The sequence below is a fragment of the Scaptodrosophila lebanonensis genome, unplaced genomic scaffold (assembly GCF_003285725.1).
Source record: "Scaptodrosophila lebanonensis strain 11010-0011.00,11010-0021.00 unplaced genomic scaffold, SlebRS2 tig00000043-arrow-pilon, whole genome shotgun sequence".
Taxonomy (NCBI): Eukaryota; Metazoa; Arthropoda; class Insecta; order Diptera; family Drosophilidae; genus Scaptodrosophila; species Scaptodrosophila lebanonensis.
This window is the reverse complement of record NW_022060545.1, coordinates 4493064-4518995: the sequence shown is the minus strand read 5'-3', so window position 1 is coordinate 4518995 and position 25932 is coordinate 4493064. Positions and strand designations below refer to the sequence as shown.

Sequence of the window (25932 nt, the reverse complement as noted above, 5' to 3'; positions counted from 1 at the left end):
TTTAAAGTTTGCGGCCAAGTTTGTTTTGCATTTTGATCACAGCACAGTGGTGCTTCAGTTTACAAATAAAACGACTATAGCTAAATTGGAAACTAGTTGCCTTTACTGCTCATTATGAAAAAAGGAATAAAGAAACTTATTTTGTTTCCAAACAATTTATTTGAAGGTATTTCAGTTGAAATAGTTTAAGAACATCCCAAAAATTGCCCTCTTCTTAAAAAAAAGGGTAGTATATTCTAAATTTCTTAAAAAACATCTCTTTGAATTCCACATACACACAAAGTCCACAAAGTACTGTTACACACCCATACATGTGTACATTCTAAATTCCAAAAGTATTTAAAAAAAAATGCAAAAATAATTGATCGCGAGGCGTTACTTTTTGCTTCAAAGTTGAGGCCAAAGAGCATACTTCACATATTCATAAACACTCGATGCACATTCAAAATTTTACAGACCTTTTTGCTTCCACTGCATACTAGGTTGTTCATTTTTTATGTTCTATAAATATACCTAAAAAGCAATAACATCAGGAAACTAGCACCAACTTATGGAAATTAGAAGGCGGGCTAAGCAAAAATTTAGTATTGAGTGCATCTGAATTGCTCTCCAATTCAGAGAGGCGTTGTTAGAAAACCTGAACATCACGATGTACTCGAGAAACACAATATGTAGATGCTGGTAAAGAATTAAACACCTTTTTCGGTCGGGGTAAGAAGAAGAGTATTAAAAATGTGCAAAACATATTTGCATTCAATAAATAGGCAACTGTTCATGAAAAGTGTGGTATTCGATTTAATATAATTACAGTCATTACACCTTAAACGCGTGCAATAAAACAAAATGCTTTTAAAATTAAAACTCCAACAAAATTTACTCCAATATAATAAATACATGGAAAATCGCCGATAATAGTGCTGAGAAAATAGTTTATCCAGCTCCAATTCCACTTTCAACTAATTAAGTTCTTACAAAACTGATGAAACATGGGGAAGTAGTCCGAAACATACAGGGTGCGCCATCTTTTATGTCGGTATGTAAACATTGAATATCTTTGAAAATAAACAACCGATTTTCAAGCATGAGATATTTTTATTTAAATTGGTTCTGTACAATTTCTTGAACTGAGGTTTTCAACACTGGTCTACTCAAGTCAATCGGTTCACTTATGACAAAGTTATTCAATATTTACATACCGACATAAAAGATGGCGCACCCTGTATATAAGCCACAATTAATGACTGTTAAGAACATAAAACGATTAGTATTTATGGCCGTTTTGTAAAATGGTAAGATTGCAGATAGATATTGACCAAAAGCGATATGAAAAGCCGATACGATAGCAAACTAAAGCAGACCTCTGTTGGACAATTAGAAAAACTAGCGTCTGCATGGGTAGTCTGCTTCTCATAGGCGCTCCTCTTAAGAACTGAAAAGTTTTTAATGTATAATAATTTGAACTTCAAAACATTCGGCAACAAAATGTGATGATGATAAATAACTAATGGTTGGTATTTACAAAATATCGCGTTTCTGCACCCCTCATGATATGTCCTGAGCAGAACAACATCTCATTATCAAATATTACTTAAATCTGCGTATTTGAACTAAAGACTACTTGTATGTGCAACTAAATTTTTATTTTTATTTGACTGCCAATGAAATCAAATATCTTCATTTGGTTGACTTCACTTTTTCGATTCAAAGCAGATCGCAAGCTCACCAACTGCTATTCAAAGAAAACTATTTAAATAGTCAACTAATTTTTCTTAATGTTGGCAAAGAAATCAAATCGTACGAATACAATTAAATTCAAGCATTCAGAATGTCCCACTGTGCTTGGTTTTTGTTGCTGTTGGTGTTGCTGTTGCTGTTGGTATCTGCGGGCACACAAACATTTGACCAAGTTTTGTGCGGAAGCGAAAAGAAGCCAAGCACCCAAGCCAAGTGAAAGTGAGGCAATATGAGTGCTCAGACAGACAGACAGACAGACATAGGCCGGGCTGTTGGGCCGACCTACCTTAAAAACCAGCCAAACCAGCTGCTCAGCTGTTCGATTATCCGACTACTCGGCCGTCGTTTGCCAGTGAAGACTGTGCACTTGACTTGGCTTGAGATGCTTTAGTGGTGTTGTTGCTGCTATTGGTGTCTGCGTGATTATGGGGAATTATGAAATTGTTTTATAAAGTACTCTGCACATTCAAATTAAGAGTCATAATATGTAGTTGCCATTTAGAGCGGGTTTTTCGAGTATTTCCTGGCATGGTTGGTCTCTTTCGGTTTGTTTTGCATATCAATTACTTCATAGGTCTGCCTCCCATACGGTTACGCGCCACGTTTCCGTTAGGTGTGAGTTGTCTGTCGTTTATTTTTTAAGTATTTTCTTTTTTTGGCTTCTGCTGGTCAAGTGATTTATTTGTTTCGTTTTGGTGCTCAACCTATGCTCCTCAATATGTTACGACTATTGGCTCAAGTATTTAACACATTGTTTGCCCGATGCCTATATACTTGTATGTATGAAATGCTGGATATATAGTATGCACTTACTATACATGTTTGCCAATCCAATTGGCAACTCAGCATAGCGATAAGTGCGCACGTTTCGTCAGCAAAAGGTTTTCTAAGTACGTGTAGATTAAAACTAATGTGCTGTGCAAGATATTTTCAGTTCAATAAATTATTATCCGAGCACGAAAATCTACCAAATGTTTATTTTCCGCTTGGTGTAGAGCAACACTGCTGTAAAAAAGCAGTTTGACTGCATTAAATAATTATTTTTTAATTGAAAATTTGTTCCAGTTTAAAGTTTTTAATTAAGGCTTATGCAAAACAAATTCAAAAGCAGTATTACTGGTGTCAATAGGGCTTACATACAATCTGGAAAAGTGCTGAATTTATGAACTTTGCTTTTCCGTTTTGGGGCGTATTTGTTCTTGCATTTAATTTATATTATACAAGTATTATTATATTAAAAACTCAAAGACTACGGTCAGAAGGACAAAAAATGTGCACGCTAATCGTTCGAGTGATTTAAGTATGTCATGAAAATTATGTTACTTTATTTAAAACTAAAGAAAATTCTATACTTAAGTGTAATTTTCTGCTGCAACAAAGTATTTTGAAATTTACTTTTCACATCTTAGTTGTAAAATACGACAAATTTGTATGCAATTTTTTTGCATATGTAGCTTTAGGGTATTTTGTTTCTGATTACTTGGTTATCTAGAAGAAAAAGTAGTAGACCACAGGCTATAGAACGTATATATACGTTCGAAATGAGGAAACAAATCTGATACATGATATTAGTTCGGCTGTCTAATTAAAAAGTTATCCAGGCTTTCTTCTCACTATAGCTGTCAAAAAACCATATGATTCCTTTACTTGTTTATTTTTATAGACGTATATAGACTATATTTCGCTAAAGAAAATGTTAAAAAGTATAAAGTATTTTGTACCCTATTTAGTTGTAAGCAAGTGTATGAAATGAGCAACAACTACTCCTACACTCTACTATTTAGAAAGCTGATTAAAGAGTTGCATAAAAAGCAATTTAGTCGTCTTCATTTTAAAACCAAACCAAATGAAAGATATAGTAAATCTAATAATTTATTAAATTGCATTTCGCCCACAACGAACATTCGGTTTCTTAAATAAACTACTGAGCGCAAACTAGGGCCCAAGTTGAATTAAGGTGAGATTTTCAGCAATAAACACATTTATTTATTTAGTCTTCTAGCTCTTGCTAAAAATATCGAAAAACATAGCAATAATCAACAATAATCGTAAGTTTATTTTCGTTGTGCCTATTTAAAGTAGTCCACCTCGTAATTCCACTCGACAAAAAGCCATAAAAATGGTTTATTGAACTTGATTCTATTGTGTGTCTTTCAATGGCAGTCAAACAAACAGTCATGACAAACATGACTTTCAATAACAGCTCATTTATCTAACAAATAAAAAAAAAACAGAACGAAAGACACCTCATTGCGCTTTCAAGAACAAGGAAATCGAGTTGCTGCATTCTGTTTAGGCCAAGTAGAATAGCCACAGATGGCGAGTTCATGCAGTTGGTTTTTTGCAAACTTGGCCAACTGCACGTAAGCCATTATGTATGGCCGCTTGGCAGTCAACCAGTCAGTCAGTCAGTCGGCTAGTTGTTTATTTTGCCGCTTACTGCTTGCCCGCCCGCTTGGTTATGTAACAGTACAGCCTCGGCACTTGTTGAAGCAAGCGTCAACACCGGACTGCCGTCCAACTATCAAAAGCCGTTTGCCACCTGCTCTTGCTTTTCCCCCTTTAAGAGCTAAATATCTCCGAGCAAGTGTATAGCGGTAGTCGTTTGTGCAGCCGCTCTCTGCGGACGCAATGAGTCCACAGGCCGCCTGCATTTATTTTAGACACTAGTCCGACTCTAATGTGTTTCTTTTCGCACCATACGTGTATACCTAAAACCAGAGTGGAAGCCACCAGGATTGTGTAATCATTGCAGGCTCTCTATCTGCAACTTGGTCACAATTCGTATTTTGCCGGGAGTATAACAACTATAATGGGACGGTTGAAACGAGCATCCACTTCTACCGATCATTTCACAAAAATGAAGTCTTAATCACAATTAACATGTAAAGCGTGTTTTAGAATCGTTAGACTTTTATGAAGACCTAACTTTTTATGTGATATCAAAATATTTAAAATGCGAATCAAATGTCCATCCTTATCTTTGGTAACCCAATTATTACAAAAAAAAAATACATATTACTAAAGTTATTGATTCAATTATAAGATGATTTATAAATATTGCACAAAGAAATAACTATTTTAGGCATATTTTTTATTTTACTTATTAAAAGAGAATCCCTCGCCAGATCACCTACTCTTCAGGTCTATAAATAGCATGAGGTCTGGTTAAAAATAAATTGAATTTTCTTAACAATTATAAATGTAAGAAACGAGTATCAAAATAATTGTTAAGTAAATTTTTAAATTTTATAATATAATTAATATAGTTTTTCATCCTAATAAAAACCCATTTTGTAAAATGGATGTCATATTATCAAATACATAGAGGCATGCAATTCAGCGCAACGAAAGATAAAGTCGATTTTGAGGCTTACATCACTACCTACTCACAGAATCAATTGCAATACAATAGTACAGCTCTTCGATTGATTCTTAACATCTTAACCCAATCCACTTTTAAGGAGGCCTATACAGGAAGCAAAGTTATCGACCTTAATTCGTAGTGTATCTTTGAGAACTTGTACATCAAGTTTGGTGTCGTTTACTAACTCAAAAGTGGATGGAGCGGATTACGTGTATAATTACTAGTTTCGAAATGTCTGCAAGATTCCTCAAACTGCTTAACTATTACATAAGTTTTTAAAAATAACAAAAAATTTCAAAACATAGCTTATATATAGCTTACATAACATAGCGATAACATTGCGTGAATTCAAACACCAATTTTTTAAATCCCAACGATTGATTCTAGTTTTTTAAAAACATAATTCAGAACTACAAGTATTTTCTTGAAATTAGTTTTCATCAATAATATTATGCATTTCATATAAGTTTATCCATAATTGATTCTATAATATATAATACATTTTAAATAGGAAATCAAACGAGTATATTCAATGTTCGTCATGCAGAAGAAAACGCATATTTAATGCCAAATTATTTTCTCGTTTTTCCCAGCTGTCTACCGTTTTGGTTGCGCGCCCACAGCCACGGACATACGGTTGGGGGAGTCGTGGCGCCTTTCATTTTAGGCCAAACATGCGGAAATTATCACATGAAATAGTGTTGGCTGACAGCCAGCAGTAGGGAAGCTAAATTTGTAAAACATAATGATTTTGTTTATTTTTTTTTTTTGTAAATGAGTTCAGACAAAAAGTTGGCGTGTTTAGCCATCATTTGATTAGGCCCATTGTTTGCATAAAGTAGTATGCATAAAATAGGGAAACTATGTTGGTTGCATTACACTGCACTTTCCATTGTATAACGAGCAACAAATTAAAGCAGCAACAGCCACTTGTCAAACGTCAACTAAAATCTACTTCCAAATTGGGGCAACGAACAGACACGGAGCAGACAAACAACAATGAAAGTGATTTAGCCGGCGAATCAGGCAGGCACGCAACAAGCGTAACAAAAATCTGACCCAATTTCAATTCAATATATGTATTACAAATTGTTCGTTTTTTTTAGTTTTGTTATTTGTAAGCCAAGCTGAACAAAAACAGCTTGAATTTAATTTGCTGTGAATTATATTTACTGTTGCAATTCAATTCAGTTGGCAAAGCAGCACCAAATTGGCAAAACGAAAATAGCCCGATGCGCAAATTTCGAAACTTAACGTGGCCGAAATAATTTGATTTCTAGTTTGAAATTGCTAAACCACAACAAATTTTTCCCATCACAACAAAATCAAACGAAACCTAACCCCGTGCCAACAACAAATGCCAAAAAAATAAATTCAAACAAAGAAGCAAGAATTTGCATACTTCTAACGCTTTATATTATTTATCAGCATTCAATTGAATATTTCTGCCATTAAGCCATTAATTGAATGTTGTTTTTGTTGGTGTTACGCGTGCGAATTATTAAGTGTTTTCGCCATAAAAAGTTTGTCTCAAATATCGGTTTACTCGGCATACCTGCGAGTATAATGAGTGACTCATCCATCCACTTACTATATAATGCCGGCGCATCTGTGGCGCAGTTTCGAAATCGCATTTTTCAAAAGCGCCCAAAAGTATGCACGGAAAACTGTTCCGCACAAAACCAATTGCATTGCAATCTTGTATAGATTATAGATTGCATTATATATAGATAGTACATGACTCTGACAAAATATGAGTCGCACCATTTGACTCCACAAGTAGTAAACACTAGGTGGAATATAGACGCAACAACAGTTTTTCCCCACTTCCATCAATGCCCGATTTTAATAGAATATATGACAAATCAATACACATTTTTTGAAAAGAGTATTATTAAATAATGTGACCGATTGTGATATATAAATACGTTTTTATTTAGATTAAAATAAGCAATTATTTTGGAAATACTTTCAACACTCAATTATTCTCCAAAGTCAGAAAAATGCTTAACTCATATGTAAAGTAAAGAGTTAGGAGTATAAACAAATATAAAAATAAAACATTTGAAAACTCAATCTAGTGTAAAAGCGAAGAATCAAAAACACTGACATTTCACTGCACTTAAATAACAAAATTTTTTTCAATACCAGCTGACTATCATTAATGTTTTTTAAAATGAAAATATGACCAACATTGCTTTTAGATATATTAGCGAAGCGGGGTTCGCACGCTACGTAAGCAGTGCAAACCTCACTAGTTTCTCAAGTAAAAAATATTTTCCGAAAGCGAGTAAGAAAAAGGCAATATATAGTATATACTGCCACATCACTTAAAAAGCTATTTGAATAATTCTAGGGAACCCATTTGACCCTCATATTCAATTTGATCAAAGGTTCCATTTATAATTACTTTGCTAGTTACTACCAATATGGATTAACGAATACATTGACTCATCGGCTCGTATAGGGCGACTATTTTCAAAGCCCTCATTAACAGACAGCCGGTTTCTATAGCGGCTTTATACATACATATGTTAATTCCCAGACTCACCTGGTTTAATACCAAATAATTGATTTAATTCCTGACTAATAAATCTATTATTATAAGTAATTTAATGTACATTTCGACATTGAGAAAAAATATTACAAACTATTACTGTTTAAAAGTCGTGATTTGTGAAGCGAATTCTTATATAGTAAGCCGTTTTAAATGAATCTTCAAATAGTAAATCACTATAAATATTTATAAACACAAAATTTGATGACTATATCAAAAGACAGTCAAAAAGTACATACACAAAAAAAATAGTTAAACGGATAGTTGCTATGGCTTCATAAACTTTATATACATACTATACTTTATATAAAAAGAAATATATATATATACTTGTATTTTTAAGCATATATACAATACTGAAGTGTGTTGGACAAGACTTTTAGGCAGGTTTGAAGTGGTTGTGGACTGTACTGGCGAACAGACAGACACAAGCACATCGATCGGTCGCTTCAAAAGTGGATGCCAGACATGGGACTTTCCACATTAGCTGAAGCTTCTTATTTCAAAGAAACCTCTTAGTGCGAGTATATTCTTTCAACCTTCGGATAACATTAGATTGCTTGTCATTACTTCGTTCAACGTAAATGGGGTTATCATTTGATAGAGAAGCCAGGTATGAGTAAAAAACAAACATAATGTCACATTTGAGCTTCATAATATGCCATGTGGCATTAATATAGCCCTTTCATTAGCACATATAGCTATCTGTCGAAACAGCAATCAAAGTTCAATTAGCGCAACATAAGCGCATTAAACAAATGATCAAGCAAATGGGAGTCCCAAGGAAATTGTGTGGAGTCGTGAAGGAAAAAATAAAGAAACTGAAATAAAACAAGCATGCACCCCAAGTGACGTAACAAAAAATATAAGTTTATTTATAATTACAAAGCGTACTTAAATTTAAAGAAACTTAAACTAAGTTGAGATAACGACTAGCCAAGCTTAAATGACTAAGTAACTACCAAATTATTGCAACATGTCACACATCAGTCATGCCTAAAAAGCAAAAAATACCTGAGGCATTTTTTCTTTTTTTTTTTTTTTTTTTTTTTTTTTTTTTTTTTTGCAGTGTCTGGAGCTTAGGAGCTATAAAATATTCGAGCATGATATGTGTAGGATCGATTTTTGTGGTAGTGAAAACATATGTTACAAAAGTAATTCCAATTCGACAAAGAGTGCGAACCGGCTGGAACTTTACTTCGCATCGTTTGTTAGTAAGTAGTTGTGGTTTTGATTGTTTACGGCTAATACTTAGGATAAATAGTATGAATAGTATATTCAAGGAGTTTTAATCACAATTTTACATGCGCCAGTGTCCCCCCAAACTAGACGCGCACCTTGTAACTGAGCTTCATCAGCTTCTTGGAGCTGATTGGACAATTGGGCCAGAGATTAGCGCAGCCCATCGGACCACTCAGACCGTCTCCGGTGAAGCGCATTAGTTCGCCCATATGGGCGGCGAAGTACCATTTGCTTGGCGGCATATTCATCATCCAGGGCATGGTGGGGGATCTGCAGCGAGGCGGAAGTAAAGTTAGTGAATTGGTTAATTGGTAAATGCGGAAATGCAAATATAAATGATAGCACAAGAACCAGCTGTTTTTAAAAAACTGTATTCGAGTACAACAACAACAGCTTCAACGACTTCATAAAAAGATAATTATGTATGTATTCACAAGTTCTAACAATCACCTTGCTAGCAGAGTATCTGTCTCGCCGCATGTATAATAATATAGCTGCTCAGCTTACTCACATACCTACAAATTAAATATAGTATGCATATGTATGTATGCCTAGGCAGTTGACGTAAATATTTTACATGGCTGTAAGCTCGACTCACCTTCGTTTCAAGTGCGAGGTTAAGACAAGTTCGAGCAAACTAACGACCGGCAGGGCAGCCGACTAAATGACTGACTCTGCATCCCCTCCAGTTTTTTATTGTGAGGTAGGTTATGATGAGATGATGACTGGGCATTCAAGTCAAATAGTCAAAGATTAAGAGCTCAAGCTAAAACACACTTATGTAAAAAGCCAACCGGCAGCTGAAGTCAATGGAGCCGCGAAACACGAAAAAAGAGAAACACTTTGACAAATATTTACCCCATACTCGTACTACAATACGACTATACATTCATTGTCTTGTGTATACTTTGCTTTTTGCACCTTCGAATATTCGAACACTCTTTGATTATGCTCAAGCAATCGATGCCAATGACCGTCAAAGTAGAGCACCGAGAGCATGAAATAATTTACAATTGTAATGATATTATTTAGTTGCTACATGCTGTCGTACAAATTGTTAATTTCCCTCTGATTCGTTAGTTAACGTGGTATACTACTATACATTTAACATATCATTTGCATGGATTAGCCAACTTTTTATTATGCTTTCGGGGCAATGTTGCCTACATGACGACAATTGCTAAAAAAAAATTAGTATACCATTAATACCAAATGAAAGTCTAATTTCTAGCTTCTCCAGCTCTCAACATTTAACATTTTTGGTGAGCTTTTATGCGAACATAAATTGCAGGAAATTTAACCCCATATAAGGGAAAGTTCGGTTGAAGCTAATATGGATGAAAAAGAACAACAATATTGATTGTCCCAGCTGGCGTTTTCGGTTAATAAAAACTGATTTAAAATGCCATATAAATAACGCAAACTCTTGAGAACAGACTGGAAAGTCGAGCTATTTGGTTTGAAAGCAACACTAACGGCAAACAAGATTAAATTGCTTTGCACAAGTTTGCTTAAAGCAGTCATATTTTCTATGGCATTTATGCGAGAACTTTATTGAGATAGGCACTAGCTTTATTGTCAAATCTTCTTTAATAAAATGGCAGCTAACTCCTACTCTTGCTGGAAAAAGTATTGGAGTCGGCACATTCCTCAGAAATGTTAAATCACAAACTAAACGAACCTGCCTTTATTTTTTAAGAGACTATAAGAACCTGCCAATCTTGCTGGATGGAAAAGTATTGAAGTCAAGACATTCCTCAGAAATTTTAAATCACAAACTAAACGAACTTGCCTTTATTTTTTAAGAGACTATAAGAAACTCCTAATCTGGCTTGAAAAAATATCGACACATTTCGCAGAAATTTTAAATCATACACTAGACGAACTTGCTTTTATTTTTTAAGAGCAAATACAAATACAAATATGTTACTCACCGGATTAAGCGCAGCAACTCCTTCTCCTTTTCGCTAAGCATATACTCCGGCTTTGAGGCCAATTCGCACAACATTTTGGGCAAACAAGATTCCTTGATGGTGTCTGTCAGCTGTGCTTTTGTCTTCAGTTGAGCGACTGAGGCCGCGCCTAAATCTCCGGCGCTTGATTTTAAAGCGGCTGCTTCGGAGAAATCGTTGAAGTCGTGTTCTAAGAGCAACAAATTACATATGCATATTATGCAATAAATTTCCATAAAATAATACTACTTGGCTTTGGCTTTGCATTTCGTTTGACTTTAATACACTCACTAATTGTATCTTGATTGCAATTAAATGTGATAATGATCCCCAGGTTGTGCAATATAAGAACAAAATGAGAGAAAAGCGGACAGCAGGCACTGTCAAGTAATAACTTTTTGCTACTCAAATACATATAATACAAGTAATTGGAATAAATTAAATTGAAATGGCAATAAAACTGCAACGAAATTCCAGTTCCAACAACATTATTGTGAATACAAAAAGCTTAAAAAAAATTTGATAAATACCTATTTGATTAGGTATTGTGGTGGTGGAGAGAAAATGCAAAACATAGAACCAAAACACCTGCTGTACAACAACAAACATGGCTAAATGGCAAACAGCTAGCTCCAACTCATATCGGCCTAACAACTGTGATGACTCGCCGACAAGGCCAGACGTATACAGCATAACGTGCATTGAACTTTGATTTTTGTGGTCAGCCACACACATACTACAAGTATATGTCCAGTCATTTACCGATGTTTAGTTCAATTAATTATGGTTTTAAATATGCTGCTCAGATATTAACTATTTGTGCATGAATTAGCCCCGCTTGCCCCCGGTTAGCCGCATCTACTGCTACTACCCGGCCAGTGTCTGTCTAGAAATGAACAAGAATTTCAGTGACGTAGCAGGAAGCTAAGCATTTGAACTTTGTACGCGGAAAGATTTGGAAGTTCTGGGAGGGTATGTGTAATTCCACGCCCCAATCGAACGTTCACAATCGCTGCATTAAAACGGGCAACACGTTTTGGCATTCGAAATAATATCGTCTTATTTATGTGTAATTTATAAATAAAAGCGGCGCCGCTTTATTGTGCGAGTCCGTCACGTTTAAAAACTCTTAAATAAAAAGTTAAAAACAATATATCTTTTGGTCTAGATTGGCAGTAAGCATTTCATTTAATTTGTTGACATTAAGAGCTGGCCAAAAAAAAAATAAAAATAAAATAATAATATATGAATTCCACTTGAAAGCCCAACCTTGGTTCATTTTCTACACTTTAGATACACTTATAAAAGTGTTTCAAATATTATAAAAATCAATTATAATTTGGAAAATTTTGGGTTTCCCCGAGAAACAAAAAATCATCCAATACCTTTTTCAGCTAAGCAGATTCTGTATTTAACCGTAACGATAGTCATATTTATTTAAACTTGGTTTAGAGCATCGATGAGGGTCTGAAAAATCGAAATGGCTCGACTTCATATAAAAAAGAAGTTACTAGAAGTTGCAAAATACAACTCCAGCATCAAATCAAAATACAGATTATTCAATATTATGGGAATGACATAAGCAGTTGGAATTGGTGCTAAGTTTTAAATGAGAATGCGGATAAAATCTGCCCCGAATGCAAAAACTATACGCAAAATATTCAAATATTCACGGCACTAAATAGTTTGCGAAATCGAACCGGTTGTACTTTCATTTTCGTTCACAGCGTATAGAAATCGGTATTTTAATTCGGTAAACAAAATAACGGCATTAGAGGCCTATAGTATAAATTAACATATTAAGTCCATTTAAAAACAAAAATCCCATTTATAATCGAGCAGTTTATAAATATTACAAAAACCAGATCTGTTCAAATAAAAAATAAAGTGATATAGATAATATGCAGTGAAATGAAAGCTTTATAAGCTATGTATACGATTGGAAGGAATGAGATACTAAAGTAAATATACGCGTATATATGTAGAAAATGTATATCTATAAGGCATTCTTCAACTTTTAACAATCTTTTGTCATCTTGGATTTGCACTTCAATATTCTGCAATATTATTTAGCATCTCTCATGATAACTATGAGGTGCAATCAAAAATATTTCTATAATATTTAAGCGAATATTTTATTTAATCTTTATTTTCCCTCCATAGGGCTAAAGTTTTTTGGTCTTGCAGTTAATTGATTTCATATTTAGCAGGCGAAACTTTTCTTAGAAAAATTGTACTTTTCTATGAACTGGTAATGTGGTATTTATAAACATTTACAAGCCCTCACACTTACTTATAAATAATCATATCACATAACAAATTCGTAGATCTTTTTATTTCTTCAAGGTAGGTGTGCCAGTTTTAGCAGGGAAAGTGAATTCAACTGAATGTGGCATGTGGCATGTAAGCAAAAAATTGCCTGCACTCGGTCCTATAAAGGGCGATCGGGCAGTTCGATTGCAATCAGAAACATTCTGTTGACTGTGAGTGGTGGTTGAGGCATCATGAAATCTGTTCACATAGTTGCTTTAATTCTAATCGATCTAATTTGTCGAATCGACGGATTAGTGCATTTCGTTCAGTTGGGAAAAGGAAGTGAGTAACTTTACATTTTTCTTCTTCTTTCTTATATATGTCTACAACACTTATACATTTCTTCGACTTTAAGAAAAAGGTTGTATTCCCAAGACTGGCGGTAAAGAATTAGCCGTGGGTGAGGCCATGGAGGACCCCAACACTTGCGGAGTTATCGTTTGCCAGAATACGAACGGAGATGCTCTGATTCATTAGTAAGTTACAATTTGAATCCAATTATTGAACACAACCACATAGAAATAACGTCGCTTAGTTGTCAGAGGCCAGCTTCATTTCAAGACTGTCCGACAACTGGCGTATCAACTATACATGAATTTCCCCAATGCTGTTGGATGTGTGTGAACTATATTAACTGCGGGGGCGGCGGTGGTGGAGCTGAAGCTCGTGATGAAGGTGGTGATGACGATGGTGTTGGCGACGCTGCAACCACACCTGGTGGAGATGCTAGTGCAGCTCCAGAAGGAGGTGAACCAGCAGCTGGTGCCCCTCCAGAGGGTGGCGAAGGAGCAACACCACCTCCCGAAACCAGAACGTGGCAAAAGCGTCGTGGAAAAGGACCATTCAAGAAACATTAAGGCCAAGACATTTTACATTGAAGATTCCAGGTGTACTGCCAATTGTAAATAGCAGGGTTCAACTAAGAGGCGGTTTAGTTACCTATATGTATGATATATAACTACTAGGAGAAGGCATTGTCTATTTTTTTAATTATTAGATTCAACAACATACATTTCAAGCAACCTTTAGCAAATTAATTGTACATATTAACACTCATTCCAATATTTAAAATTGTAACAAAAAGAAGAAGGCAATCGGTAGATTTTAACATAGTGTATGTAGTTTTAATATTTTGGTAATAAAAGAGATCGACAGATAGTTCTAATTATTATTCTTTTCATTTAAAAAAAAATATTTTTTTTTTCGACATTGATTAATTGCCACCACTACCTTAGAGAAAAGTACATGAATTCAAGCTTAACAATAAATAACAACAATAAGAAAAACAAACAAAAATAAATACATTTTCAAATAAAAAAAAATATGTTAGTTAATTTCAATTATTTGTTGGCAATATTTTTCCATCTACTTCAAACTGGTTGGTACATTATTAGTTAACCGGTAAATAAAACAACTGGAGAAACTTCGATATAATATTAGCGTTAATTGTTGTTTAAATAGATATTCTTCATCATATTAACAAACAGTATCTTATATTATAAGAAATATTTTCCTCAATCAATTATATTTCTATTTTAGGTTGCATTTTTAATAATTGCTGGGCTAGCCTTTCAATTCATTAATTATTATTATTTGTTGTGTTAATTGTGTGCGAGGTATATAGTATTTTTAACAAATTTCGCTGAACGACAACAAAACGCATTTGCATTCACAAAATTGAAGCTCTGCATTTTTATCACGATTTTTGCATTATTTAGCAAACGTTAAGGTTGGATTTAGCCGTTCGTGAAATTAATGTTAAAAAAAAAATTGCAAACAGGGCCGAATTCCACGAAGTCAATATATGTTCCTCAGGTTGAATACGCTTGATATTTATTCATGAAGTCATTAAGTAACGCAACAGAACATTTTTCAAACACTGTATAACACGGGTTTTCTTTTCGTCAGCTGAGAAATTTCCTTACCAAATGGTTAAATGTTCCCACTAAATTAAAGATGAAGAACAATGATGGCCAAATGCTCCCGCTAATTAGTGTGAAGTCAAATTAAAATTGTAGTGCCTATGAATGTATATTGAGGACAAAGAAACAATAAAGAAATAGAGAATAATGAAGACACTAGCCGTATGTAATTGTCACGAATTATGGGGTTATGAAAAACCACTTATAGCAGGGTACTGGGGGTCTAAAAAAAACTGAAAAAAAAAAAAAACATACAAGAGCAGTTTAGGGCTTAGGCTTAATATAAGCATGAAGTTTGGTTTTCATAGCTCTTAAGCTTTCTGATTTAAGTTCGTTCATACAGACGGACTTGGCTACATCGACTTGTATTGATAAACTGACCAAAATATTTACATATATGTGTATGCATCCCCGTTTACCCCTTTGGTATAACAAATTTAATAATTGTTAAAACTTATAAATAATATCTATTGGCTATTAACTGTTTATGCATTTTCTGTGAAAAAAATGTATTGATATTGATATTATAATGTAAAAAAAATTATGCATAGAACTGCATTCTGTTACTTCATTAAAATCTACTTTGAAAATGTTTATATTTCTGAGCACCTTTAGTTGTAAAGTGAATCGTTGCTGCTCTACAGAAAAAAAATTGACCTAGGGCAATAGAGCTAGAGTCTCACGAGATTATTAATTGACATAAATGAATAATTCAAAATAAATACGCGTAAAAGCTTTGCGTTAACTCTGTGGAAGCAATAAATATACTATATAATATTTATTTGCTACAGTTGGAAAAACTAAATCATTTGTCATTATCTGAATGCGCTTGTCATGAAAATGAAGCTAAACTAAAGGGGTAACATTTCAATTGTGTTGTATGTAATTGACGCTATTATTTCTTCTCTGTTTCTTTTATTTTATTTTATTCATTCTATTTTATTTTTTTTTTATATGGAAAATCCAGCTATTTTAACAGGCACGCTTCGCTCTCATTTCTGCGAGTGTAGGATATTTATTAGCAATGCTAGCGAATAACTTCTTTAATAGTTTTGAAATTCAAAAAGAAACTTCACTCTCGATTTCGGTTGATTTCTGTTCTCAAAGCTCATGATTAAAATCCGACTCAGTCATGATTACGCATATAACCGGTTATGGCCAACTTCCATGTGTATAGTATATCCAAAGTCTATGGTCAAATCTTGGCAATAAATTTAAACGGCACAGTCTTAGAGTTTTTTATGAAGCCATACTAAGTAGCTGAGTATCGTTTCAGCTGTTTTGTTATTGCTGTTGTAGTTACTTAGTTCTATTTAAACTTCCTGTACATTTTTGTTTTTGTTTCTGCCAAATGAGCCTCACTTGTGGCATGAGCTTTAGCATTGTCTAGACAACGAATTGTACGTAATTGGCATATTAACGAGGAGCCACAAAAGCAATCAAAATCTTGGCTTGGCTTTGTCAAATAGCGCAGAGTTTTTCAAATTTTGTTTGAGTTGGGCGTGTGTGTGGGTGAGGGGTGCGTCTCACACGCTAATGAACTGCAACTGGGAAAGTTGCAATACCATTTCCATCTCCCTTGCACAATTTCCGCCATGTAAAGTGCAGTGAAAACTTGGCTGCCAATGCTGCTTTTATTACGTGAACTTTATTTGCATAGCGTTGCTTGCTTTCACCTTTTACAATAAAACAAAAAAAAAGCAACAAAAAAATACTGTGTAGCCTCTTATTGACAAGAGAAGACTTTATTGCATGATCGATGTTGGCCCAAAATATAATCTGCGAGTTTTCAGCTCGAAACGCGCATTTCCAACAGCACTGCAATTTGACTTTCATTTCATTTGATTTAATTTGTTTTTGATTGTTGTCAACGACGACGACGACGTGGACTGTTGCTGTTGTTGTTGTTGTTGCTGCTGCTTTTGTGGCTTGCCCTACTCATGACATTCATTGTATAATCAATAACTATGCATACCGAATGTATGAACTAGTCGCGCATTCGCTTGGTCGTTGCTCTTATGTCACTTTCCATCCATTCATAGCAGCACTTACTTGCTCGTGCAATATGTAAATCAATCCGAGCCTGGATTGTGGCGGCTATATAATATATACTCGTCAACTGTGGCGCATAAAAACAAATGGCAGGTTTACTGACATGGGCTACCACTCGATTGTTTATCGAGGAGGGTCTTACAAAAGCAGCTGCTGCTTCCAGTCTGTGTTTTCAAATAAAGGGTATGTGGGTTTTTTAATTTCATGCGTAATAAACAAAGACTTAGCAGCTTGCTTAAAAAGGCAACACAAACAAGTTCGCCAATTAACATGTGTCGGTGGTGCGAGGGACGACGGGACCATCGAACCTATAAGTAGTTCTTTAAAGACTGACATTTTAACAGTCTCCTTTCATCGCCATTTCTCGCGAAGAAATATCTTCCCATCGGGATAGTTAGTTCTGGGAATTTGTAATTAAAACATATTTTGCACTTTATTTTATTTTTGCCATCTAAAGCTATTTTTTGTATAATTTATTTTAAAAAATTTCAATTAAAATCGAGAGTATGTTTGTTTTTTTTTTAAATTAAAAATATTCTTTGTTTTAAATTAAATATTTACGTATTTTTAGTGGGATTTAGAAAGCTCGAACAAACAATTATACAATTTAAAAAATTGAAGAAGAGAAGAAAAGATGTTTGTTTATTTTTATATAATTTCATGGATGCAGTTAATTCGATTTTAAATATTTTATTGTAGGCAAGCACTTGAAATAATAATACGAGTAGAAATACAACTAATACGGCTTTTACAAAGGCACAGAATTTAATTTATTTTTTTATAATTTTTTTTAAAGCTTTTGAGTTGGAACATATTCCAGTTTTCACAATGAGGCGTGTCTTGAGTTTTTACCAAATTTTGTATTTGACATTTGCATTTTCTAAGATTAAAGTCCAATTTAATGCAACACACCTTAAAACAGATCTCAGTTTATACATGCGTAAACAGAGTAATGAACTATGTTTATTAGCTGGTTGTCGAAAATGACAGTTCATTAAATGTTGATACTAAATGCAAATGGAACTCGTTCTATGTATAATATGCTATCTAAATTGTTTGTCATGCTGGCATCTAGACATTCCTATCTGGTTTCTTCCTTGACACATTTCAAAATTGTTTGTCATGCTAGCATCTACATATTCCTATCTGGTTTCTTCCTTGACACATTTCATCAATATCGTTGCATTGCAATCGAAAATAACACAATTGGTTGAGTGTATGTGTAAGCCCTGAAACTATAAATGGGGCATACATACATACTACAAGTACATATGGATGTCTGTATACAAACGTAAGCGGAACTAACTGGAATTACAAATTTCATTCACATCTTGTTTTTTATTCGAAAACAATTTTGAATAAGTCAAACAAAATATGTAAAATTATCTGGCACACTTTTACATCAAATTAACGCAGTAATTAAACGCTTTAAATACACTTGAATAATTTATTCAGATTTGTAAGCAGAAACACCTGCTCTTAAAGAATAAAATTAAGAGTTGAAAAACAAGTACAGACAGGGGAGTGCCAATATTTTGAATGAGGTAAGGTAACAAGCAAAAAATTTTATTGTATTTTTTGCTTTATATGGCACACTTTTTAAATAATATAACGTATTTAGTATATTTATTTTTGAAATAATTACTTTTAGATCTAAAATGGAATACCCCTTTAACTAATTTCAAATGATTTATTCAGAATGCCTCCATGCACTTGAAAAGCCACTATATTAAAACCCAAATACGATTTAATCATATATGTAAATATAGAATATACAGCGGAGTGTATTATGTCAGTAGTACTATATTGTAGTATTGTCAACGGCTGGCTTCCACCTTCTGGTTTCGAATCAATTACATTAAGCCCTTACACGTGCCTTATTGAACATGTTGAAAAGCAGAAACTCGAAATGCAAAATAACCTTGATGCGACCAAACGCAACACATCGAGCATTATATAATAACAACAACAACAACAATAACGGCTATACATTTATGATCCCCGAGCCAAAAACAGTAAATTTTGCAATCGTCAATGGTCTCAGGCATTGATTGCCAAGTGTGTAAGCAAACACACAATTTGTGATTGCGGCCAAAACAAAATGCAAAGCGAATGTAAATTGGAAAAAAAAATTCAAAAACAAATACAAATACAAATGGCACTCACCTTCGCCGATATCGATTTCGGCATTTTTCTGCTGGAACTTGCCGGCGGCTGGCGCTGTTGGTGGACCGCCACGAACGGCCACATCGTCCGGATGATGATCCGATTTAACGCCACGAACACTGGCGCTATAGCCGAAGAGGTCGCCAATGAGCAGCAATGAGACGACACCGAAGATCATGAGGCGGCAACGCCAGGCCGTGTCCATGAAGGGCATTTGTGTGTTGTTTTTGTTGCTTTCGCTGTTTTGTTTTCTGAACAGTGCACGAAGTTCGGTTTGTTGAGATTGAAGTTCACTTGACTTTGATATTTTCGTGTAGGCAGCTAGTTTTCGATTAGCACTTTTTTCTTAAAATTTCACACAGATTTTGTTTATGACTTTGACACGACAGGTTTTTCAATGAAAAGTTGTCAAAAGGAAAAATGTTGAATTTATTTATGTTAGTCAGCGAAAAATCACAAAAAAATGAAAGTTGGGAAAACGAAAGTCGCGTTAAATGACAACGGCGCGTCGTGTTTTTGAATACGCTGCAAAAGTTGTTGTTTTTGTTTTTTATTTCAACTTTTTTATTTTTTTATTTTAAACTAGACATGCAAACTCTGGCAATTATATTTGGCATTCAAGCGCACAGACAACTTTGTTGGCCGCCTGCTTTAGTCTAACTGTAAATTCAACATACACTGCACAAACACATACAAGTTGTGAACGCAACACCAACAACAACAACAGCAGCAGTAGCAGCAGCAGCAAAGCCAGCAACAGACGCGTCCAACTTAGACGCGGTTTTGGATTGAACTGCGACTCCGAGCCACCGGCTGCGCATGCCAAGCAGCCGGGGCCAGCTCAAAACAGCTGACTGGCTTAACAACTGTCAGAGAGAGCCAGAGCGAGAGAGGGAGAGAGCGCACGCTTGCCTACCTGTTGCGCGACTTACCTGCGCAGCACACTTTTAGCGCGGACTGTGAAGCCGCTCATGCAGCTGTTGGAGCCGCAGAAAAAGCAAGACTGGGAATATCGCATGCGCGTGCTTTATGACAAGATTTTATTTGAAGCGTGTATTGTGCGTGTACTTAGGTTTTTCGGACAAATTAGAGCCAGATGACATTAAAAAGGTTATGCAGGTGCAAATGGTAATCAAGCTAAAATAGTTGCCTAAGCAGGCTATTTAACAAGCATCTATTTCTTCGTAGTGTCGAACCACTTGCTCTAAACTGTAGCAGACATTCTCGCTTTAAAATCAAACCTCATGGAAATGGACTCATTGAAAATTTAAGCACTTAGTGTGCAAAGTTTGGGGGTTTAACTTCAGTTCCAAGGTTAATGCTGTGATACCATTAAATGAAAGTTGAAGCAATTTCTGCGACTGTGCTGAAATTATTTGACCTCCGCACTTTTATTTATGAGCAAAGACCGTTTTTGAAGCAAAACAACAACTACTGTTGCTTGTATTTGAACAATTTCTCATTTTCAAAAGCTGGATAAGCAATAGTAATTTTTCTTGTTGACATATCAAAAATAGTTTACCTCACGGGAATAAAAAATTAAATATTATAAATCTGTTGGCAAAGTTATGCACCCTATTCAATCAAATTATACAATCTAAATGCATTAATCATCTGGATAGAGGAATTTTTAGGAGTATAGGGTTTGTTTTATGTACAGTTATGTACAGTTACATAAAAACAATTAATAATTTATAAATTTATGCCACCAATACACAAAGCAAAGTAATACAAATTGTGCATTTTGAAAATATTTTCAATAAATAGATGCACAATGCAATTACTTTATATACTTCTACATAATTGTTATTGCGCGTCTACCGAATAAGAAACTTTTATACCAGAAATGCTTACTATTTGGCATTAAGATAGCAATAGCATTTTATGGAGCTATTTATTTATGAGACAGACATGGTGACGCAACTAATTTGTTGCTTATCCGTAGGTTACAATGCCATCAATCACTAGACATTATTGAAGGCAAGTCATAAAGATATAGACGTGCCTGTACGTACTTTGTGAAGTAAGCCCCACCCTCATCTACTAATTGCAAGACTATCTATCGCCGGTCAAAAATATATAATCTGACATATATATACAAATAGATGTATGTTTAGGGCCCACAGTGCTCTATTAAGTACGTACGCGCCACTCACCGTAACAAATTTTGTGTCATTCAACAAACAACTTGTTGCAATTAAGAAAAAACTTGCCTTCTCAAACGTTGCCACCGACCCTGCCGCAACTTTGAGGCAAGCTCAGCTCACCTACTGGCAGCACAGTTGCCAAGTGTCGAAATTGGCAACAAGAACAAGAAGCAAAGTTAAAGTTAAATAACCAGTCGGTGGTTGCTTTTGAATGCGCGCACAGATATAAGCACACAGATACATACTCGTAAATGTAAACGCAACGGAACGTGACTTGTCTTTGCAACAACAAAAACAACTACAGCAATCACTGAAAAAGGTAAATTAAAGGTAAGCAATAACAGCAACAACGACAGCTCCAAGAACAAGCAAATCGCATTTACCGTCAAATCGAGCAGTGCGAAGCAAATGCAATTGCAGTTGACTTGACCAAATGAATGGACGCGAGGTTACATTTCTTGGCAAGAACACAAACAACAGCTCAACAACCTTATAAACAAGAATTATACTAACGGTAGCTGGCCAGGTAAATAAAAAATACAAAAATAAAGGCAGCTGCAAAAACATGGCAGTGGGCAACAAAAAAATATTTAAATTGTGGTTGTTGTCCTTCAATTAAAACGCGCCCTGCCCAAAACGAGCGAAAAAAGAATCACCTTTAAATAGCTTTGTGCACATTTTTCGCGTCTTTAAGTGCAACGAAGGTTAACGGCTGCCAGGCATTCAGACAAACCAAGTAGGTATTGTTTCGAGAGTACAGAAGAAAAGTTCATTGTTGCGCAGCGAAGCGTGTGGCAAAATTTATATAAATTATCTTGTTTTTTTACTTAAAGTACAAAGCCAAACACTCCAATGTACATTACGTTCATTTAGTCTTGGCTGGTTTGCAGACTTTTGGCTTAAGTGTTTCCGATGTATTTCAGCACTATATATAGTGAATAATTGAAATCAGACATTTTAAAATTAATCCACATATTGTTAGTTGTATGTACATATGTACATCTACTATTATCTATAGTATATTTCGTCATTTTATGATAGAAGCCACAAATATTGTTTTAATCAATTTCTTTAATTCATGAATCTCAAAACTGCATATGCAGTTTTTGTGTTCTTTTTTTTTTAATTATTTGTACATAATTTTTCATTGATTGTAACAGATTAAGATCCTGGTAGTCATAGCTATTCAAACCCACCCTGTTAGCAGTAAGTTTTAACTTTAAGTTAGCATTAATAAATAAAATTATAGAAGCCGATTTATTTCACAGAAATGGTTTAAAATTCAACATTCGACTGGAGTCAAAAAAAAGTCGTTTTGAGAAATCAAAGATGAAGACAATGTTGATTTGCTGCCACGATTCGAATTTCATCGGGAATTTCCTTCATATGGCCAAACTTTTAATGCTGTGTTTTATGTTGGTGTTTTCAAACATTTAGTGCATCGATTTCGCTCCGAATATACAGAAAGAATTCGATGATTGTTGCAGGAAAATACGACACTTCTGGCTGATTTTTTGACTCCCCATATAGTTATCCATATCAAAATTAAAAATGCTTTTATATTGTATTCTATAGGGGGATTTGAGCTTGAGGTATTTTCTACATAAACATCTATTGTAGTTAGAGTTGAAATAAAATAAAATTAAATAACAGTGATTATGATCAATCGATTAATCAACTGAAATTAAAAAAAAATATTGATTACAGTGTTAATCACAGTTTAATTCGACATAGCAGAACATTTGCAAATTATACAGTTTAGTAGGAACAGTTTGAGAACACAGTTTGACATTCCCTGGCTTCTCATAGTAACAGTCTTAGGCAACTGCCCAACCAGTTGTTGTCCAGCAAGTTTTGTTTTTTTTTTTCTCCGAAGTATTATCGTATTTCATGCAAAGGATCAACATTGATAACAATTTGACGTGAATTCGAATAAAAAAGGATAAATATAATATTAAAAATTCCTTAATATTATAAATGAATAATTTAATCTCGCAAAATGTTTGCTTTATGTTTTTAAAATTAAAAAAAAGAACTTAACATAGTCACAAATTATTGACAATTAGTCGACTCAACAAAGACTCTCTCGATAATTAGTTGTTTTAAGAATTATTATTGTAAAATAATTATTAAAACGATACGTAAGTTTCCATTACCATACACATTATTCTTTTAAATATATTTTCGTACAGCGAATAATAAGCAAGCATATTCTGAAATTGCACCACAAAATGGGCCAACTAATTTAATCAGCGTAGGTAATTAAGACAATTTAATGCCTTGGACTTAAGTGCATTAACTAAAGCATCACTTAAAATAGAAACGGAAAATATCCCAACCCTAAATAGGATATGAAGCGCTAGGTAAATAGCGTGCTGGGAACTCAAACTCCTTTAAGGCTACCCAATACACTATAACTGCCAGCTTTTCTGTAAGTACGAGTATGTGGGTGTATGATTGCTTGTGCCTCGCAGTGTTAATTGTCACATACGCACTGTTTGGCCCGCAATTGAGGAACTAGTTTTCAAATATTATTATAAAACATGGGTATACTATATTAGCAAATGCTCTCTAATGTGCTTTAATCGTTTTTAAGGAGGGCGTTTTTCTTTTCTTCGAGTGGACATTTTTTAAGTGAAATCACGCTTCAGAAATACTCTAATCACAATACAATACCGGATGAAACTGTATTTGTACTTTTTTCTATTTATACTTGTATGTCATTAAATCCTCTTATGTCATTTATTATTTGCTAACTTCCCTCTTAACGGAAAATATTTTGCCAAATAACGACTTGGTGAAAAAGTTGATAAATTACAAACCAGAGCTTTGACGTAACCTTTTGTTTTTCCTTTCTATAACAGAGGAATTAGTTAGTCGTGATTTCAAGTTTCAAATTTTGATTGCATACTTTTAGGTTTGAGTTTGCGGTATTTTGTGAAATCCATGACAGGAAAATGCTAACTAAACATTTATATTAGATTCAGTTATATACTTCTATCACTGTGGTTCAAGGTTTTACGATGTTATCGGCTAGATCCGAAATATAGTGACTTGCTGTTTATTAAAGGAGGATTTCTTTCTCTCAAATTATCAAGTTAGATAATAAAAGATGCAGACTAACTCCAGTGAACAGTTTGAACGCCATAGAGCAGTATACTGCAGGGTTAGCTCTGCATTATTCGCCTGGGGCGCCTCATCGGCTTGCTGTTAATTTATGCTAAACGCGTCGTGCCACACAGCGCGTCTTTGCATTTAATTGTAAAATTAAATTTGATGCGATTAATGTTGACACAACATGCGATTAGTGCGACAATGTGGTTGGTGGTCGCACAACCACCTCTAAACGGCCCTGCGCTGCGGTTTGCTTTCTCTGCTCTCTGACAGGACTCTATTAGCCCATGTCTTGGTTATCTCTGTCGGCGACTTTGCATTTGGCAAATTATCATTGTTTATAATATTGTAATTATAGTGCAAGCGCACATTGTCAGTTCCATTGCATAAACAATAATTAAATGAAGCTAAATTAAATTTTATGCAAAAGCGAAACATAAAGTGACAGTTGGTAGGTATGTTGGTTGGTTGCTTGGTGGGCGTTCGATATGCTTGCATAATTATACATCGTGTGACAGTTGTCAATGGGCTCGAGCGTGTGGGTGTGCAGGTTTCTATATGTATTTGGGTGTGTGTGTGAATGTGTGCTGCCTGTCCTGATAATGTGCAGTTTAATTACAATGCGCCAATACCCACAACAGCCTATAATGGTTGGACAGGCATCTTTGCATAAATTCAAATTAGTTTCCAGTTTTGTTGTGGGCGTAGAATCGAACTCCCACTTTTAATTTTGCATTTGAGACAATGTTTCTGGAGCCTGTCAGTTGCACAACTGTGTGTGGGTACCTAATTGTATGCATGTCCATATACTCGGACATATGATTGCCTGTGTGTGTGTTTGTTTGGTTTGTAAGCTGTTTATTGGCATCCATTAGATAATGGAATTTATGCCAAAACATTTGCCATCCCAGCCTCAAAGTATTTGGCGTATTTTGAAGATGTTTGCGGCAATTAGTGCATCTTGTTTACTCCAAGCAAATTGTAATGTTAATGCACAAACAGAATCTGTAATTAATAGTTTATATTCAATTTACTGCGCCGACCAGCTGAGCTCCCAACTAGGCATTTGCATTATATATAGTATATAATGCATCAAAAACGATTGTGTTCGTTCAACTCATAAAGCAAATATTCGGTTCAGTTCGAATTTTGAAATTTAGAATAGAAGAAGAACTCTTAGAGTGTTCATTTGCCGTCACTTTTTTCAATATTCAATTTTTAATTTGTTACAAGCTAGTGTTTAAATTTATTCAAAAACAAAATTTAAAATTAATGTATTTAAATTTATTTATTTCCTATTATTTTTACATGAAGTTTTCTGAGGCTGCATAGTGGCAGTGCAAAGTTTAATACCCTTTCCACTTAA

The 25932-nt window shown here is 34.6% G+C and overlaps 2 protein-coding genes across 2 annotated transcripts; one reads left to right on the top strand and one right to left on the bottom strand.

Annotated features, from left to right (window-relative positions):
• Window positions 1–8718: 8718 nt before the first annotated feature.
• On the bottom strand, window positions 8719–20070 carry LOC115622636. Its single transcript, XM_030516644.1, has 3 exons — window positions 19306–20070; window positions 10835–11042; window positions 8719–9170 (listed from the first exon to the last, which is right to left on the bottom strand). The coding sequence occupies exons 1-3, from the start codon at window positions 19517–19519 to the stop codon at window positions 8984–8986; spliced, it is 609 nt and encodes a 202-aa protein (XP_030372504.1). The 5' UTR covers window positions 19520–20070; the 3' UTR covers window positions 8719–8983.
• On the top strand, window positions 13326–14330 carry LOC115622637. Its single transcript, XM_030516645.1, has 3 exons — window positions 13326–13447; window positions 13521–13641; window positions 13701–14330. Exons 1-3 carry the CDS (start codon window positions 13357–13359, stop codon window positions 14020–14022), a joined length of 534 nt encoding a protein of 177 aa, XP_030372505.1. The 5' UTR covers window positions 13326–13356; the 3' UTR covers window positions 14023–14330.
• Window positions 20071–25932: the final 5862 nt, after the last annotated feature.